The sequence below is a fragment of the Geotrypetes seraphini genome, chromosome 1 (assembly GCF_902459505.1).
Source record: "Geotrypetes seraphini chromosome 1, aGeoSer1.1, whole genome shotgun sequence".
Classification (NCBI taxonomy): domain Eukaryota; kingdom Metazoa; phylum Chordata; class Amphibia; order Gymnophiona; family Dermophiidae; genus Geotrypetes; species Geotrypetes seraphini.
Window position 1 is genome coordinate 406005993 of NC_047084.1, and position 20213 is coordinate 406026205.

The 20213-nt window shown below is 44.9% G+C and overlaps 1 protein-coding gene across 1 annotated transcript in view; it reads right to left on the reverse strand.

Moving 5' to 3' along the window:
- The window catches only part of DNAJA1 (DnaJ heat shock protein family (Hsp40) member A1), a 257885-nt gene that overhangs the window by 104967 nt on the left and 132705 nt on the right, over positions 1–20213 (reverse strand). Inside the window, exon 4 of the mRNA XM_033918184.1 lies at positions 4252–4356. Within this exon, the coding sequence (XP_033774075.1) occupies positions 4252–4356 (105 nt within the window). The remainder of the gene's footprint in view (positions 1–4251; positions 4357–20213) is intronic.

The following is a 20213-nucleotide window of genomic DNA, read 5'->3' on the forward strand; positions in this document are numbered from 1 at the left end:
CTAGACTTAAAAAAAACAAAACAAAAAAAACTTTGTTCGGAAGGGGGTTTCCATCAAGGAATTATTGTCTGGATGGGAACATCTGGAAGGAGTGGAAATGCGGTGGGCAAAACTGAAAGGAGCGATTGTAAGGACGACACTTTTTGTGAGGCAAGTAAGGAAAAGTAAGAGAAAAAGAAGGCTGCTTTGGTGACCAGAGAATTGGACAGAGGATGTGCGCTAGATGTGGTGTATTTAGATTTTAGCAAAGCCTTTGACAGTGTTCCACACAGACGTCCAATAAATAAACTGAGTGCCCTCGGGATGGGTCCCAAAGTGATGGGCTGGGTCAAGAACTGGTTGAGTGGAAGGCGACAGAAGGTAGTGATCAATGGAGATCACTCTGAGGAAAAGGGATGTTACTAATGGTGTGCCTCAAGGTTCTGTTCTTGGGCCTGTTCTTTTTAACATTTTTATAAACGATATTGCTGAAGGGTTGTCGGGTAAGATTTGCCTCCTTGCGGATGATATAAAAATCTGCAATAGAGTACACACGCCGGATGGTGTGAATAATATGAAGAAAGACCTGACAAAGCTTGAAGAATGGTCTGAAATTTGGCAGCTAAAATTTAATGCTAAGAAATGCAAGGTCATGCATTTGGGCTGCAAAAACCCGAGGGAATGGTACAGATTAGGGAATGAAGAGGGACTTGGGTGTGACTATATGTGATGATCTTAAGGTGGCCAAATAGGTTGAAAAGGTGATGGCGAAAGCTAGAAGGATGCTAGGTTGCACAGGGAGAGGTATGGCTAGAAGGAAAAAGGAGGTATTTATGCCCCTGTATAAGACTTTCGTGAGACTTTATTTAGAATAGTGTGTACAATTCTGGAGGCTGCACCTTCAAAAAGATATAAAAAGGATGGATTTGGTCCAGAGGAAGGCTACTAAAATGGCATGTGGTCTTCATCATAAAGTGTATGGGGATAGACTTAAAGATCTCAATCTGTATACTTTGGAGGAAATGTGCATGAGTAGAGTCTCTTTGAATTGAAAGGAAACGCTGCAATGAGAGGGCATCAGATGAAGTTAAGAGGTGACAGGAGTAATCTAAGGAAATACTTTAGGGTGGTAGAAGGATAGGCTCCAGAGTAATCTAAAGCAGTGGTTCCCAACCCTGTCCTGGAGGAACACCAGGCCAATTGGGTTTTCAGGCTAGCCCTAATGAATATGCATGAAGCAAATTTGCATGCCTATCACTTCCATCATATGCAAATCTCTCTCATGCATATTCATTAGGGCTAGCCTGAAAACCCGATTGGCCTGGTGTTCCTCCAGGACAGGGTTGGGAATCACTGATCTAAAGAAATACTTTAGGGTGGTAGAGGGATAGGCTCCAGAGTAATCTAAGGAAATACTTTAGGGTGGTAGAGGGATAGGCTCCAGAGTAATCTAAGGAAATACTTTAGGGTGGTAGAGGGATAGGCTCCAGAGTAATCTAAGGAAATACTTTAGGGTGGTAGAAGAATAGGCTCCAGAGTAATCTAAAGAAATACTTTAGGGTGGTAGAAGAATAGGCTCCAGAGTAATCTAAAGAAATACTTTAGGGTGGTAGAGGGATAAGCTCCAGAGTAAACTAAGGAAATACTTTTTTTTTTTTTTAACAGAAAGATAGAGGTAGATGCATGGAACAATCTCCCAGAAGAGGTGGTGGAGACTGAGACTGTCTGAATTCAAAAGGGCCTGGGATAGGCACATGGGGTATCTGAGAGCGAAAGAGATGATGGTTACTGCGGCTGGGCAGACTAAATGGGCCATTTGGCCTTTTATCTGCCATCATGTTTCTATGATATAGCTGAGGCTCTGGAAGATAACTCAAAGGCATCATAAGCCGATCTCGCCATGTACCTTCTAGCCAGGGAAAGGGTGCAAGAGATGTGATGAAAATCCTGTAATTGCTGTGAAGTGATGTATCTATCAGAAGAAGACAATTTCTAAACCAGTCTTGACATAGCAGGAAATATAGAAATTGTAGTTTAGGACTCTGTTAGCCAACATGGAGTTTTGGTACAGGCGGTGACTGAACTTGCCCACAGTGCGCCCTTCATGCCCTGGTGGCACTGAGGCATAGACTCTGGATGGAGTAGATTTTTTCAAAGTCGACTACCACCAGGGACTGATGCTGGAGTTGTGGTTTGTCAAAACCAGGAGAAGAATTGATTTTGTATATATAGCCCAATTTCCTGGGAGCCACAGTAATAGTAAGTGGGAAGTCTCCCAGTTCTTATGAAGAGTCTCCTTAAGAATACCTTGTAATGGTAGGAGGCTCATCATAGTCTAAAGCCTCCAAATATTCAGCACTGTAGGCAGAGTCTGCTTCTAATTTGACTGGGAGTTCTTTGCCTAAATCTTGTGAAAGGAAGTATTTCAGTTGGAAACTTAGCTCTTTTTGGAGACTTCTGAGGAGAGTTCAGAAGTATCATAAGCCTCTGTGGTGGACTCAGGGGCATCATCTGCCAAGTCAGACTGTAAATCAGAGTCATAAATGGCTTTTGGCAAAGGAGTGCGTCGGGATCAATGGTGATGTCAAGCCCGGTGTCGATCCAATGAAGACAATGTATGTGTGACTTCTTTTTACGCTTTGTAGAGCAGGAAGGAGAGTGATGCTTGCACTTCAAAGTACCTGAGGACTTGGATCGTCGAGACGATGTGGAAGAACACTGATACCTTGAAGAACTGGATCGACACCATGATGAAGAATGGGATCTGAGATGAGACGAGCTGTGCTTGTATATGGAACATTGATACTGATACTGGATCTCCAGTGCAGAACCACAGGACCTGGTGGCTTTATATGCTCAGGCTGGGCTGGTACCGATGGAGTCAGTGTCGGAGTAAGAAGTTTGAATATGTCACTGACTTGGAAAAGCGCTTTGAGCTTTTCACAGTACGGGAACACTGGTCTGGCCTCGGAGAGGGTGACCTTGAAGAGGATTCATACCTCGATGGAGGAGAGGCCAGACGCAAGAGCCATCATCACTTGGTCGGCATCAAGGGACTCAATGCAATGTTGACCTGCGAGACCTGTTGGGAAGCTGGTGGTTTTTAGCTGGCTTACAAGATGGAGCGATGTTCCCCGACGTCAATGCAGATGCTATCGATGTGGAAGGCTGTGACATCTTCTCAGTGTCCATACTGGTGCCAAACAATTTTTCCTGTTGGAGCTTTCAATTCTTAATGGTACGTTTTTGCAAGGTAGAACACCGTGAACAGGATTCAACACTGTGTTTTGGGCCAAAGCACTGTAAGCACCAACTATGTGGGTCAGTGATGGAATCTGCTATTGCCACTTGCAGCACTTTTTAAAACCGGTTAGCGGCCGGGACATTGACGGAAAAACTGCCTCAGCCAAATTGAAGAGGCATCAACAAGCAAAGCCCAAAGCCCATGAGGTGAAGACAGGTGAGGAAAAAAATGTCCCCAGCTGGTTTGTTTAAAAAAAACAAACAAAAAAACCACACCAACTAGAAAAATTAAGAGAGAGAAAAAAAAACCCACATGAGTGGGAAGGCAAAGGCAAAAATTGAACAATGTTCAAAAAGAACACAACTTCTTAGCTCTGTGAAAAACTAAGAACTGAGGACCTGTGAGCGGTGTTGGGCAGGACAGCACTCGCACATGTGCAGTGCGGGCAGTTTGCAAATTCTCTCAAATTCTTAAAGTGGCGATGCACTTTTAAAGCTGTCCGTATCAGGGCTCAGTGGATGATGTCACCCACATGTGAGAATATGCTGCCTGCTTGTCTTGGGATAAAACTAATAGACAGGTCACGTAAACATATCACATCACATTTATATCATCTGCTATGAGTGTGGGTGTTCTCTCCCTATAAGGAAGGGGAAACATTGTTAATTCGCAGAGTTGGGATATTGCAGCATCATACAGAACTGTCAGTGGGCAAAAGACAGTAAGTTGCCAGTGTTTAATCATGAAGTGCAACATGCACAACATTCTGGTGCAGTTCTGGATATCTTGTAAGGTAAAGCTATGCAAGTCTATCTGCCATCCTCTACTTGTTATAATAGGGGATTGCTTTATAATCTATTTGGAAACACTGAATTTAAAAAAAAGTTATAAGACAAAAGGTATTTTTTTGTTTTTAAATTAAAAAGGCTTAATAGATGCCCAAAAATAGCCTCCTCCCCCTTTGGTCTCATACTCTCCCCATGGTAAAGGCTAGAATGTTCCAGAAAATGGCAATCACAATCACATACCTTCACATTTTTCACAGATGGCATTCTTTTGTAGAGCCAGTTTCCTTGTTGCACCATTATACAAATCTTCCAATGTAACTGACAACTGATGAACAACATTTTTACCTGTTAAGAGACTCATACAGGTTAATTCACATCATTTGGATTCTAAATCTGTTTATACTGCACTTAATAAAAACTTTAGCAACATTCTCAATTTAAAACAGTCTACAGTGGAACCTCGGTTTGCGAGTGTTTTGCAAGACGAGCAAAAAACTCAGCAAACTTTTGCCTCGCAAACCGAGCATGTTCCAGTGTACAAGCACCTCCCCCCCGCTCTAACCGGCATCGCACCCCCCCCCCCCCCCCGTGAAAACCGCAAAGCACCCCCATGCTCAAAGCGGCATCCGCCCGCCCTTCCTCCCAAACATGGTCCTTACCCCTTCTGCTCGTTGTAAGGGTGAATGCGAGCTCCCGTCTCTAGTCTCCGAGAGAATGAGAGCCAGAAGGCCTTGAGCATGTGCAGATGCTCAAGGCCCAGCCCAGGCAAGAGGCGGGAGCTTGCATTCACCCTTACAACGAGCAGAAGGGGTAAGGACCGTGTTTGGGAGGAAGGGCGGCAGATACCACTTTGAGCATGGGGGTGCTTTGCGGTTCTCGCGGGGGGGCATTCGTGTGGGGGGGGTGCGATGCAGGTTAGAGCGGGGGGGGGGGGTGATGGAGCAGGTCCGGTAGCCTCGGGGGGGGGGCGGGGGTTGGTGGAATGAATCAAAGTGAGTTTCCATTCATTCCTATGGGGAAACTCGCTTTGATATACGAGTAACTTGATTTACGAGCATGCTTCTGGAACGAATTATGCTTGTAAACCAAGATTCCACTGTATTTTTAAATCAATGTAGCAACCTAAGTACAAAAGATTCCTGAAATACTTAACAGCAATTCCTTACATATACAACTTTATATCCTAAAAACTAACCATCCCATGTTGTGACCTCTCTACGCCATAGACTACAAAGGCAATCACTGTCAAAAGCAACTCTACTATAAGGCATCATGAGCTCCAAATTTATAGGTAAACAGTTACTTGCCTATTGCAGGTACTCTCTTGAAGACAAGCTACATCCTATGTGCAGCATTCTCCCCATGTCCTTCTGAATAGGTGTTCCCACACCTAAACAGCTAACTTAATGGAACTTTTTATTTTAATACTGTTCAGCAACTTCCCTGCCCCCCACATGATTATGCCTTCATGTCCCTCTAGGCCAGTGGTCTCAAACTCGTGGCCCACCAGATACTATTTTGAGGCCCTCGGCATGTTTATCATAATCACAAAAGTAAAATAAAACAATTTCTTGATCATGTGTCTCCTTTAGCTATAAATTACAATATTAATATTAAGACTTAGCCAAAAGGAAAGATTTATAAACTATAAAGAGTTTTACCTCATGCAAAATTGCCATTTTTTAAGTAAGACATTAACTATTTTTTTCTGAGGCCCTCCAAGTACCTACAAATCCAAATGTGGCTCTGCAAAGGGTTTGAGTTGGAGACCACTGCTCTAGGCAGAACAATGTGGGTAACATTTGGAACCCTGTGTGGCAACAGCTATCCAGTTTCAGTAAAATCTTTTAGCATTCTAACATATGCACACCTTCCAACCTGCTACTGTCACACCATGACCTCGTCAATCCAGTCTAACAGAATAAGTAACTTAACTTTCTCTGAGGATAGTCACAAAATATGAGAATAGTAAAAAATATAGGGCTACCTTTTGATTAAATTTTTTTCAAAAGCATAATTAAGTCCATTGTTATTTGTGGTAGTATAGTTCCCAGAAAAGTTCACAAACCACAAAGTGGTGAACAAAATACTGTATCTATGGGAAAATAGAGGTCAGGATCCAGCATTACACACCTCAAAAATGCGTAAAATTAACAATGGATGCTATAGCAAACAGATTATATTGCTAAAATCTTTTCTAATAAATAGGAGTCAATCTGGAAAACAGGGTAAGAACAATCTCTCTCTAGTGTAATAGGTGTGTCATTCTGGACAGTAGGGATGTACAAAAGTAGTCCCAGAAATCTTGGTTAGAGACTACTGTGACTGCACATAACACTGAGGACCCAAAGACTATTCTCCTGTGCTGCCATGTCCACTATGTAGAACTTGGTAACATTTGCACAGTGGACTAACTTGCTGCCCTGCAAATCTCCTCTGCAAAAAAAAAAAAAAAAAAAAAAATACCTGTAGTTTCTGCCCATTAAAAGGCTTGCAGCAGACAATATATGCTGATTAGATAGCCATCTTGAAATGGTCACCTTAGATGCCCGTTTACTGCATCTAGCCCAGGGATCTCAAAGTCCCTCCTTAAGGGCAGCAATCCAGTCGGATTTTCAGGATTTCCCCAATGAATATTCATGAGATCTATGTGTATGCACTGCTTTCAATGCAAATTCATTGGGAAAATCCTGAAAATCTGACTGGATTGCGGCCCTCAAGGAGGGACTTTGAGATCCCTGATCTAGCCTGACTGGTGAGCACAAATAAGTGGTCCAACAGTTGGAACTCATTGGTGGCATCTAGATAATGCAAAACGATTCTCCTCGCATCCAGCTTTCTCAGAATCCGGTCCTTTTTCTTTGACCATGTGGCTTGAAATGCTGGCAATCTTCTCTCTTAATTGATGTGAAACATAGAAACAATGAGAAACACAGAAGCCGTTACTAACCATAATGGGTGTTATCCAGGGACAGCAGGCAGATATTCTCACACGTGGGAGAGCCCCGGTATGGACAGCTTTAAAAGTGCATCGCCACTTTAAGAACTTAAGAAAGTTCACGAACTGCCCATGCACGCGGTACCTCAGTTATATAAGCAAGCTAAAAAGCCAACCAGGGGAAGTTGTAAGCATATCTGCCTGCTGTCCCTGGATAACATAAGAATTACCGCTGCTGGGTCAGACCACTGATCCATCATGCCCAGTAGTCCGCTGACATGGCAGCCCTTAGGTCAACGAGCAGAGCCCTGAGACAGACTAGCCTTACTTGTGTACGTTCTGGTTCAGCAGGAACTTGTCTAACTATCTTGAATCCCTGGAGAGTGTTTTCCCCAATAACAGCCTCTGGAAGAGCATTCCAGTTTTCTACCACTCTTTGGGTGAATAAGAACTTCCTTACGTTTGTATGGAATCTAACCCCTTTAAATTTAGAGAGAGTGCCCTCTTGTTCTCTCTACCTTGGAGAGGGTGAACAACCTGTCTTTATCTACTAAGTCTATTCCCTTCATTATTTTGAATGTTTCGATCACGTCCCCTCTCAGTCTCCTCTTTTCAGAGAGAAAAGGCCCAGTTTCTCTAATCTCTCACTGTAAGGCAACTCCTCCATCCCCTTAACCATTTTAGTTGCTCTTCTCTGGACCTTTTTGAGTAGTACTGTGTCCATTTTCATGTACGGCAAACAGTGCTGGACGCAGTATTCCAGGTGGGGGCGTACCATGGCCCGGTACAGCGGCATGATAACCATCTCTATCTATTTGTGATCCCCTTCTTAATCATTCCCAGCATTCTGTTTGCCCTTTTCACCACTGCTACACATTGCATGGATGGCTTCATTGACTTGTCAACCAGTACTCCCAAGTCTCTTTCCAGGGGGGCCTCTCCAAGTTCTGCACCGGACATCCTATATTCATGTATAAGATTTTTGTTACCGACATGCATCACCTTATACTTATCCACGTTAAACCTTATTTACCATGCCGCGGCCCATTTCTCGAGCGTGTTTGTTACGTTGTAGGTCTTCGCAATCCTTCTCTGTCTTCACTACTCTGCAAATTTAATCATCTCACTTGTCGTACCAATTCCCAGGTCGTTTCTAAGTATGTTGAAGAGCACGGGTCCGAGCACCAAACCCTGTGACACTCCACTCGTGACGCTTTTCCAGTCAGAGTATTGTCCATTTACCCCCACTCTCTGTTTCCTATCTGTCAGCCAGTTTTTAATCCACATGAGTATTTCAACCTTGATTCCATGGCTCGCAATTTTTCAAAGTAGTCGTTCATGCGGAACCGTGTCAAACACCTTCTGAAAATCTAGAGATACAATGTCGACCTGGTCACCCTTGTCTATCTTCCTGTTTACTCCCTCGAAGTGCAGCAAGTTCGTTAAGCAAGATCTTCCTTTGTTGAAGCCGTGCTACGGTGTTATAGTAAGAAACTGTGCTTTATCCCAGGACAAGCAGGTAACATATTCTCACATGTGGGACTCCCTAGCTTACTACAATGGGATGGATGGAGAGTTGGCCATTAAGAGAATAATTTTTCAAAACTGCTTGGCCAAAGTGACCATCCCATCTGGAATGAGATTCCAGATAGTAGTGAGATGTGAATGTATTAACTGAGGACTAAGTAGCAGCTGTACAGATTTCATCAATAGGAGTGGAACGTAAAAAAGCAACTGAAGCTGCCATAAGCTCGGATTTTGTGGGCTGTGACATGACTTTCCAGTTCAAGCCTAGCCTGAGCATAACAGAAGGCGATACAAGCTGCCAACCAGGTAGAAATAGTTCTTCTGGATACACGACATCCCAACTTATTAGGATCGAAGGAGACTAAGAGTTGAGGAGATGTCCTAGGAGCCTGAGTACGCTGTAACTAGTAGCAAAGTATGAAGAGCCATTTCTCCACAGTGAGAATGAGGCTTAGAAAAAACACTGGAAGTACAATGGACTGATTGAGATGGAACTCAGTGACTACCTTTGGAAGGAACTTTGGATGAGTGCAAAGCACCACTTTGTCATGATGAAACACTGTGAACGGTGGATCCGCCACCAGTGCCTGAAGTTCAGTTACTCTTCAAGCAGATGTAAGAGATGAGAAAAAACACTTTTCAAGTAAGATATTTAAGATGAGCCGAGGTCATTGGTTCAAAAGGAGGCATCATTTGTCTAGCAAGAAGCACATTAAGATCCGAAACTACTGGTTTGAGAGGAAGTTTGATTATGAAAAGTCCTTTCATAAATCTGGATAAAAGAGGAGGATGAGCAGTGAGAGGTTTTCCATCAACTGGTCTATGAAAAGCATTGATAGCATTGAGATGAACTCTAATCAGTGGTCTTGAGGCCTGAATTGTATAACTGTGGAAGGTAATCCAATACTGAAGATTTAGAGGTGGATTTAACATCATGATAATGAAGAGTACACCACATGGAAAACCGCTTCTATTTTTGTTGATAACACTGTTGCGTAGACTGTTTTTTTGATGCTTCCAAAATGAGTCTGACAAGCGGGGAAAGATGAAGGTCCGCCGATATGAGCCTGAGAGGTACCAAGCTATCAAGTGCAACAACTGAAGATTGTTGATTTCTTCTGCATCCCAGACACCGTTTGCAAGAAAACTCCCTCCTTCATGATCTTGAAAAAGGGTGTCCCTGCACAACAGGGCATGCAGCTGCAAGACTCATCTTGCTCATGTAATGGCCACGAGGAAAACTATCAATGGTAAGATACAACAAGGATGCCTCTTGAATATGCTCATATGAAGCCCAACAGGCTTTGGAAAGCCATGTTAAGGTTCCATAACGGAAATGGATTTTTTTACAAGTGGTCTAAACATTAGTGCCTACTTTAGGAATCTGGCTGTCTGGATGAGAAGCCAGGGAAGTTTTGCATCCTTTGGCTCTGAAGAATGAGAGGCCTGCCACTTGGATGCCTCTATGAAGCCTTTGTTGAAACCTACTTGGAGGAAAGCTAGCACTACAGGGATTGGAGAAGTAAACGGCTCTACCTTCTCTTTCGTGCACCAATGTTGAATCATCTCCCGTCCCTTGCCTTAGTATAAGCAGAGATTGTTGTGGGCTTTTTGACTAAGGGGAGCAGCAATGACTACATCTGAATATCTTTTGTGCTGTAATGCCACATGCTCAAGAGCCACACAGTAAGACCAAAGCTATCTGGATCTTCTATGAACACTGGGCCTTGAGATAGAAGATCGGGCTGTACCTGCAGTTTGAGACACTTATCCCTCTGAAGACACACAAGGTCTGCATACCACGGGCTGTGGCAAATCCAGTGCTATGAATACCACTAGAGAGTTGCGCGGGTACAGAAATCCCACCCATCCTTGACAGAATCCCACCTGTCCCCATCAGAATCGCCTCTGTCCCCACGAGAAATCCCCTCCGTCCCTGCCCGTCCCCACGAGGAATTCTCCCCGTCCCCGCCTGTCCCTGCCGTCCCCCATAAAAGTTATCTGTCCCCTTAGTACTTATTTGCATTTGGGACAGTGGTGAGTTAAGTGACTTTCCAAGAATCACAAGGAGATGCAGTGGGAATCAAACCTAGTTCCCTTGGATCTCAGGCCTCTGCACTATTAGGCTACTCTTTAACCTGTCTGACACTATTTGGCCATATTGTTTAAGCTCTTAAAGAAGTTGACTAAGAAGCCTGAATCTGTCTATCATACCATCACTCCCTCCACTCCATCAGTGTGCTGCTAATGTCTTATCAAGGGCTTCTGGCCAGCTTTTCTTCTCTATCGTTCTTTGCTGTCATTAAAAAAAAAAAAAAAAGTTAGAGACTAACATGGAATTCCTTTCCTGCAGTCTGTCTCTTTACACCATCACCATGCATGCCATTCTCAGCTGTCCATTGACCCTTCTTCCATCCAGTTCTCCTCTTCCCCCTGCCTTAGCCCTCTGAAATAATTTCTACACTGTGAAGACAGTTTTGTTTGCGCAATGTGCGTGTGAGTGCCTCACAACTGCACAAAGGATAACTGAGAAATACAAGAAGCTCGAAGTGTCGGATATAGTATTTGCCCCCTCCCCCCCAATTAAACACATAAAGCGAATAAAGATCTCTGCAATCTAACTGCACCAGCCTCGCAGGTTAACTCGTTTAGAGTGTGAGGATTCTCGTCGAGGCACTCAAAGAATCTGCTCCATGCTTTTCGTGCTTGGATGGCAGACCAGACACTTGCAGAGACTCTGCTCCCTGCAAAGAGTGTGTAACTTCAGACTGTGGCAAAGGAAGCGGCTCGACCTCGCGGGAGTCTGCTGAATGCCCAAGCTGGATAAGAGGAAGCAGTTTGGGTCCCATGTTAGTAAGGAACTGAATAAACTGCTTCTCTAACATGGTCTGGAAAGAAGCCGGCAAGGATGGATCCGTGACTGAAACCGGACCACCTGCTTTGGCTGGAGATTCCTTTGAGGGAGTGCGAGTGTGTTTCGACTTAGGAGTCTTGGACACTTTAATCACCACCGGTGGAACCGACTGCTGAGCTATCTGACCTGAAGAAACAGGGGAAGATACAGCAGATGACGTCGAAGAAAGAGCCTCTGCAAACGATGAAGGTCTGATGAGACTCGAGGTGGAAGCAGTAGGCGCAGAAGGAGCCTTCGAAGTCAAGGGATCAGCAGGAGACTCCATCTCGAAAAGCTTGTCCACCAGAATGCAACGATGCTTAACAGCACGAGGCTGAAGTGTTTGACAAGGCAGGCACAACCTAGGATGATGTTTCGGCCCAAGGCACTTGAGGCAGCATCCGTGAGGGTCTGTAAGAGAGATCTCGTGCTGACACTTGCTACACCTCTTGAAGCCCATAGCAGGCCGGGAAATAGATGGAAAAATAGCCGCCACAAAGTCGAAGCTCTCGGGCTGTCCCGGAAAACAAACGGAAGAAGAAAAAAAAATTTTTTTTTTTAACTAAAATAAAACAGCGATTTGTGAAGAAAAAACACAAACTGTGGTTGAGAGAAGGCACAAAGTGAACGAAGTTAAACGCAGAGAGTCAAAGATGGACTTCTCGGCTCCGCGGAAAACTGAGAACTGAGGAGACGCGCCCTGTGCTGGGCGGGAAGGCACTCGCGCATGCGCAGTGCGGGCGACTCGAAACTTCGAGTTTCTTCAAACAAGTCTGCTTGCGAGGCGTCCGCATCCGGGCTCCGTCGATGACGTCACCCACATGTGAGAATACCTGCCCTGCTTGTCCTGGGATAATACAAGTGATGGTCATTTGATTGGGTTTATGACATCACTTAAGGAAAACACACATACATAGTTGGGTACATCTTCCACTTGAATTACAATTGCTTCATTAAGGTCCAATGATTCAAGTCACATGGTTTCTTGTTAACCTTATTTCATTAGTAATTTTCCCTAGCAACAATGACTCAGTTATCACTTTTTTTTTAGTTTTGCCCCTGTTGGCAATAGAGGGGGTGACATGTTCACAGGTCACAATCACATGCTCTATGACTCATCCATTTCCCAGTATTACAGGAAGTAGCATCTGGGACATACCTTACATCTATTTAAAATCTTTAGCATTTGCCAGTAATGCTTAAAACTATTTCCTTAGAGACTCAGGGATCAAAAAATATAATAAGGAAGTCAGAAACATATACGATATATATGTTGAAGTAGACTGACTTATGATGAAAAAATTCTATCTACAGAGAGTGAGTGATCAATACATGTATATTTTGCTCAGAGATATGAAACTCACAAGGAAGGCTCAAAAGCCACCTTAACCAAAAGAGTTCACTTTCCAGTCATTGTGATTTTTACTTGTATAGTGGATCACTCTCTGAGACTTGGTAGAACAAAATGTTAAATAAATCAAAACAGTTCAAGAAATGATTTCACAATTGCTGCAATAAACTTGCTTAGAACTCTCCATTTAGTTGGAATGTGTCAATAGAAGTCTTTATACGATTCAAATGTGTCAAAGTCCATAGTATGCAAGGATCAAAGATGGTAGATTATACAATGCAAAAGTACTTGGCTTGTAATGACAATTTGGGGGGTCCCAACGTGGCCCCGTTTTGGTATCTGCTTCAGGAGACCTGATCAAAATATCAAAACTATTGCATTCGAAAACTCAAAAAGGTAATCAAGTCACTGCAAAATATCCATGTCAACTATGAAAGCTCGATCACTGATGAGAACGCTCGCTCACAAAGTTGTAACTGACTGGAAGGTGAACTCTCTTGGTTAAGGTGGCTTTCGAGCCTTCCTTGTGAGTTTCATATCTCTGAGCAGAATATACATGTATTGATCACTCTCTGATCGAGCAGGAGGAAAGAGGAGGAAGCAGATCTGAGAAGGGAGGCAAAAGGAGAGCAAGGCAGTGAGGCAGAGAGAGGGGCTAGGAGCGCCGAACGCGTGCAGGAGACTTTGGGGCAGCGGCGAGAGAAGCTCCGCCCACCCCCACCACATCAGCAGCTCGCAACTGGGCTCCTCCATTAAAGGAGACGAGCCAACGGCGCGCAGCCATTTGGCGCGCGGCAAAGGCGCTCGCCTTAGCGCCTTTGCGAAGAGCCTCAAGAAGAGCCAAATTACAGACAACAGGACACCTTGGATAGCAAGTGGAAATCTCAGATACCCTAATCGTTCAAACTTTCACACTACCTCACCTTTCTCAAATACCCTAATCTTTCAATCTCTCTCAAATACCCTAATCTTTCAAACTCTCAGACACCTTTCCTTTCAAACTCTCAAACACCCTAATCTTTCCAACTCTCGTGCTATCTCACAGAAAGATTTTCCTAATTCTCTAACTTTCTTGATAACAGGCAGACCACAATTACAACTTGCAAATGGCAGGGAGAACAAGAAGAGCGAAGTGTACAATCAAGACCAGCACTCCAGTCACCATGGAGATCCAGGAGGCAACCACAGCCTGTGTGCAGAAGGAGGAAGACCCAGGACGGTGGACAGAGGTCTCTGTGTAGATCGAGGCCATCCCCCAACAGTACACTACTGTCTCCACACAGACAGAGGAGGCCGATCGACTGGACGAAGACATCATGAAGGAACTAAGGAGCCTCAGGGAGGAGGTAAAACGCCTGAAAAGTATCCGAGAGGATGAGGCCGTCGTCCAGGAGATGTCCCAAATCACCGAGCAGGCCATCCTCGAGACGCCCAAATCATCAGCTTTGAAACCAACAATTGGGATACAGGAAATGGCTGGTGATGCCGACTCCTGTCAGCTGGTGATTTCCTCTACGGACAGACACAGGAGACCCCACCCCCTTTTTTCAATCTCTTCATCTTCTTCTCTTTCTTATCAACAGGGCAGCTTTACATCAACCCCTCAACTCTCCCAGAGGAACAGATTCCAGATCTTTAAGGAAAGGACTGCTGATGAGGATCAGGAGCAGGTCCAACACATTGCTCCACATCCGGGAACAACAGATCGACTCCCCCCGAAGAAGCGCAGAGTAATAGTCATTGGGGACTCATTGCTGAGGGGCACTGAGGGACCAATTTGCAGACCAGATATGCAGTCGAGGGAGGTTTGCTGTCTGCCTGGAGCCAGGATCCGAGATGTCACCGCCTGTCTTGATAGAATGCTTAAGCCCCAAGACCACTTCCCCATGCTTCTTGTCCACGTAGGAACAAACGACACTGCAAGGAACACCCCGGAGAACATCGCCAAGGACTTTGGAGCCCTGGGTGAGAGGCTGAAGCAGACAGGAGCACAGGTGGTCTTCTTCTCGATCCTCCCAGTTAGAGGCAAGGGAAGAGCCAGGGATGAGCGAATCCTGAGGACTAACAAGTGGCTACAGGGATGGTGCCGGGATATGAACTTCGGATTCCTCAACCACGGAGAGGCGCTACAGGGACATCAGGGACCAGACGGACTCTTCAGACCAGTAGAGGTAAGAACATCTTCGGACACCGACTAGCCCGCCTGCTTTGTAGGGCTTTAAACTAGGTAAGTTGGGGGAGGGTACCCACTCACATACCAGTGCAGTAAGAAACTATCCTGATGAGGTGCATCGAAGCTCCACTTCCAAGCCAGAGATAAGTACCCACATTGCTAACAGTTCTCTAGGAGTCACACCAAGTCAGGTAGGTAACGCCTCACAGGGTCACAGCAAACACAAGGTATGGAAAGGCTATGTATGTTAATGCACACAGTTTAGGCAATAAAATTCTGGAATTGGAGACCGAAATAATGAATGCCAATCTAGACATGGTGGCGATATCCGAAACTTGGTTCACGGACTCTCATGGGTGGGATAAGGCTATACCGGGCTACAACTTACTTGCTTCGTCAAGACAGAGAGGGAAGGTTAGGTGGAGGGGTAGTGCTATACATTAAAGAGGACATCAAAACCACCAGAATCACAGATGTTAAGTACACCGGGGAATTCATCTGGGTAAACCTGGCCAGAGGCAGAGAAAAATGCCTGTATCAAGACAACAGGAAGACAAGGACACAAAATTAATTGAAGACAGAGAATATCAACACTATGGGGGGACACTGTACTGCTAGGGGACTTCAATATGCCTGATGTAGACTGGAACACACTTTCAGCGGCAACCAGCGGCAGCAGGAGGATATTAACCTCCATTAAGGGAGCATGTCTCAAACAAATGATCATAGAGCCCACTAGGGCCCAGGCGATCCTCGACCTGGTACTCACCAAAGGGGAAAGCGTCTCGGAGGTCTTGGTAGGAGACACGCTAGCCTCCAGAAATCACAACATGAAATGGTTCAACCTTAGGAAAGGTTTCCCTAGATCGAACATTAAAACAAAGGTACTCAACTTCCGAGGCACTGACTTTGCACGCATGGGAGATTTCGTCCATCGGGCACTGCAAGCTGAGTCTGGTAATGTGGAGGCTATGTGGTCAACCCTGAAATCTGCCATTCACGAAGCAACAAGCCGCTATATAAAATCAGTAAATAAACGACAAAGAAACAATAAACCCCAATGGTTCACCGCGGAGATCTCGTACCTCGTTAAAGAGAAGAAAACAGCATTTATTTCCTACAAACGTACAGAGAAAAGAGAAGCTAAAATAGAATATAGGACAAGGTCTAAAGCGGTCAAAACGGCTGTTAGGGAGGCCAAACTTCGAGTGGAAGAAACTCTAGCAAAAAACATTAAGAAGGGGGACAAATCCTTCTTCAGGTATATTAGTGACAGGAAAAGAAACACAGACGGGATAGTACGCCTTAGAAAACCGGACGGGAATTACGTGGAATCAGACTCCGATAAAGCCGAACTACTGAATGAATACTTCTGCTCAGTCTTCACCAGCGAGGCACCGGGGCACAGTCCACAGTTGAAGGCAAAACCAAGCACGGAAGACTCATTTCGGAATTTCGATTTCACACCCGGCGACGTTTACAGCGAACTAACTAGACTCAAGGTGAACAAAGTCATGGGACCGGACAATCTGCACCCCAGAGTGCTCAGTGAGCTGTGTGATGTCCTGGCGGAACCATTAGCCGTCCTGTTCAATCTCTCCCTAAGTACGGGAAGAGTCCCCTTGGACTGGAAAACAGCTAACGTCGTTCCCCTGTACAAAAAGGGCTGCAGGGCAGAGGCTGCGAATTACAGACCGGCGAGTCTCACATCAATAGTGTGTAAGCTCATGGAAACACTAATTAAGCGAAAATTAGACACGATTCTGAACGAGGGGAATCTACGGGATCCCAGTCAACATGGATTCACCAGGGGTAGGTCCTGCCAATCCAATCTCATCAGCTTCTTTGACTGGGTAACAAGAAAGTTGGACTTGGGAGAGTCCCCCGGACATCGTGTACCTAGACTTAAGTAAAGCTTTTGACAGCGTCACACACCGCAGGCTGTTGAGCAACATGAAATCGATGGGGTTAGGAGAGAGACTAACTGCATGGGTCAATGATTGGATGAGTGGCAGACTTCAGAGGGTAGTGATTAATGGTATCCTCTCTAAAACATCGAAAGTGACCAGCGGAGTACCACAGGGCTCAGTCCTGGGCCCGCTCCTTTTCAACATATTCATAGAGGATCTGACTCAAGGGCTTCAGGTAAAATAGCATTATTCGCCGATAACGCCAAACTATATAATATAGTAAGCGAATGCAATTTGCAGGATAGTATGGCACAGGACCTGCTTATATTGGAACACTGGTCCTTGTCCTTGAACTGGCAGCTGGGCTTCAACGCTAAGAAATGTAAGGTCATGCACCTCGGTAGCAGAAATCCATGCAGAACTTACACCTTGAATGGTGAGACTTTAACAAGGACTTCAGCAGAACGAGATTTAGGTGTAATCATCAGTGCAGACATGAAAACTGCCAAGTAGAAAAGGCTTCATCTAAGGCAAGGCAGATGATGGGTTGTATCCGTAGAAGTTTTGTCAGCCGGAAGCTTGAAGTCATAATGCCATTGTACAGAACCATGGTTAGACCTCATCTGGAATACTGTGTGCAATTCTGGAGGCCGCATTACCATAAAGATGTGCTAAGAGTCGAGTCGGTTCAACGGATGGCCACCAGGATGGTCTCGGGGCTAAAGGGTCTCTCGTACGAAGCAAGATTGAAAAAATTGCAGCTCTACACTGGAAGAACACAGGGAGAGGGGAGACATGATTGAGACATTTAAATACATCACCGGACGTGTCGAGATGGAAGATGATATATTCTTTCTTAAGAACATAAGAACATAACATAAGAAATGCCATCTCCGGATCAGACCTTCGGTCCATCAAGTCCGGCGATCCGCACACGCGGAGGCCCTGCCAGGTGTACACCTGTTGTAATTTATAGTCCACCATATCTTTATATGCCTCTCTTAAGGAGATATGCATCTAGTTTGCTCTTGAAGCCTAGGACGGTCGATTCCGCAATAATCTCATCTGGGAGGGCATTCCAGGTGTCAACCACTCTCTGAGTGAAGCAGAACTTCCTGACATTAGTCCTGAACCTGTCCCCCCTTAGCTTCATTACATGTCCTCTAGTCCGTGTCAAATTGGACAATGTAAATAATCTTCTCTGCTCTATTTTGTCGATTCCTTTCAGTATTTTGAAGGTCTCGATCATATCCCCACGCAGTCTCCTTTTCTCAAGGGAGAATAATCCTAGTGTTATAAGTCTGTCCTCGTATTCCAGTTTTTCCATACCTTTCACCAGTTTTGTTGCTCGTCTCTGCACCCTCTCCAGCAGTTTTATATCCTTCTTTAGGTAGGGAGACCAATGTTGGACGCAGTATTCCAAGTGTGGTCTGACCATTGCCCTATAAAGCGGCATTATAACTTTCTCCGATCTACTCGAGATTCCTTTCTTTATCATGCCCAACATTCTATTTGCCTTCTTTGCCGCTGCCGCGCATTGTGCCGACGGCTTCAGGGTCCTATCTATCAGTACACCCAGGTCCTTTTCTTGTTCACTCTTCCCCAGAGTTGCACCTGACATTGTATACTCGTATTCCTTATTCTTATTGCCTAAATGCATTACCTTGCATTTCTCCACATTGAACTTCATCTGCCATTTCTCCGCCCATGTTTCTAACCGACACAAGTCGCTCTGGAGTTTCTCTCTATCCTCATGCGATCTGATCGCCCGGCATAGTTTTGTATCGTCTGCAAACTTGATGATCTCACTGGATGTTCCTTCCTCCAGATCATTGATATAAATATTAAAAAGGATCGGCCCAAGTACCGAGCCCTGGGGTACTCCACTAGTCACTTTCTCCCAGTCGGAGAACTTCCCATTTATGCCCACTCTCTGCTTTCGGTTTTCCAGCCATTTGCCTATCCATCTTTGTATATCCCCCTCTATGCCATGGCTTTGTAGTTTCCTGAGAAGTCTTTTGTGTGGAACTTTGTCGAACGCTTTCTGGAAGTCCAAGTATATTATGTCCACCGGCTTCCCACTATCAATTTGCTCGTTCACGGTCTCAAAAAATTGGAGTAAATTCGTCAAACATGATTTCCCTTTCCTGAATCCGTGTTGACTGGGTTTCATCAAGTCGTGTGCGTCCAAGTGCCGGACCATGCTATCCTTGATCAGTGCTTCAACCATCTTGCCGGGGACAGACGTAAGACTCACAGGTCTATAGTTGCCCGGTTCCCCTCTCGATCCTTTTTTGAAAATTGGGGTGACGTTCGCTATCCTCCAGTCGTCCGGTATCTGTCCAGTTCTGATTGTCAGGTTTGCAAGTTTTTGCAATAACTCTCCGATTTCAACCTTCAATTCCTTTAAGACTCTCGGGTGAATTCCATCCGGTCCAGGGGATTTGTCACTTTTAAGTTTGTCGATCTGATAGTATATCTGGTCTAAGTCCACTTCAACTGTGGTGAGGCTGTCTTCTATTTCTCCTGCAAACACTTTCTCCGCTTCAGGTATTGTTGAGGTGTCCTCCTTCGTAAAGACGGACGCAAAGAAGGAATTTAGTTTGTCTGCGATTTGTTTATCTTCCTTGATGTACCCTTTTCTTCCCTGGTCGTCCAAGGGTCCGACTGTCTCTTTTGCAGGTTTTTTCCCTTTCACATATCTAAAGAAGGGCTTGAAGTTTTTGGCCTCCTGGGCTATTTTTTCCTCATATTCCTGTTTTGCATCCCTCACCGCCTTGTGACATTTCTTCTGATCATCTTTATGTTTGTTCCAGGCTTCGGTTGTCTTTATGTATTTCCATTTTTTGAAAGAGTCCTTCTTTTCTTTTATGGCTTCCTTCACCTGTTTGGTAAGCCATGCCGGTTCTCTTTTGCTCTTTGATCTCCGATCTTTGGAAATCCTCGGAATGTAGAGATCTTGTGCTTCTGTGATAGTATTTTTCAGTAGGGACCATGCCTGATCTACCGTTTCAAGTTTGTCCACCTTCTTTTCGAGTCGTTTTTCTACCATGGCTCTCATGCTATCGTATTTACCCTTTTTAAAGTTCAATGTGGTGGTTAAGGTTTTGGCATGTTTCCCTTTCCCGATGTCAAGTTTAAAGTTAATTACATTGTGATCACTCGTTCCCAGCGGAACCATGACTTCCACTACTGTTATCGGTCCCGTGAGACCATTTAGGACCAAGTCCAAGGTGGCGTTGCCTCTTGTCGGCTCTTTTACCATTTGTTCCAGGAAGCAATCCCCTAGCACCTCCAGGAACTTGGCCTCCTTGCCGCAGTTGGAGGTTGCTAGTTTCCAGTCTATCCCTGGGAAATTGAAGTCTCCCAATATAATTACATTGCCTGTCTTGCATTCTTGTTTGATTTCC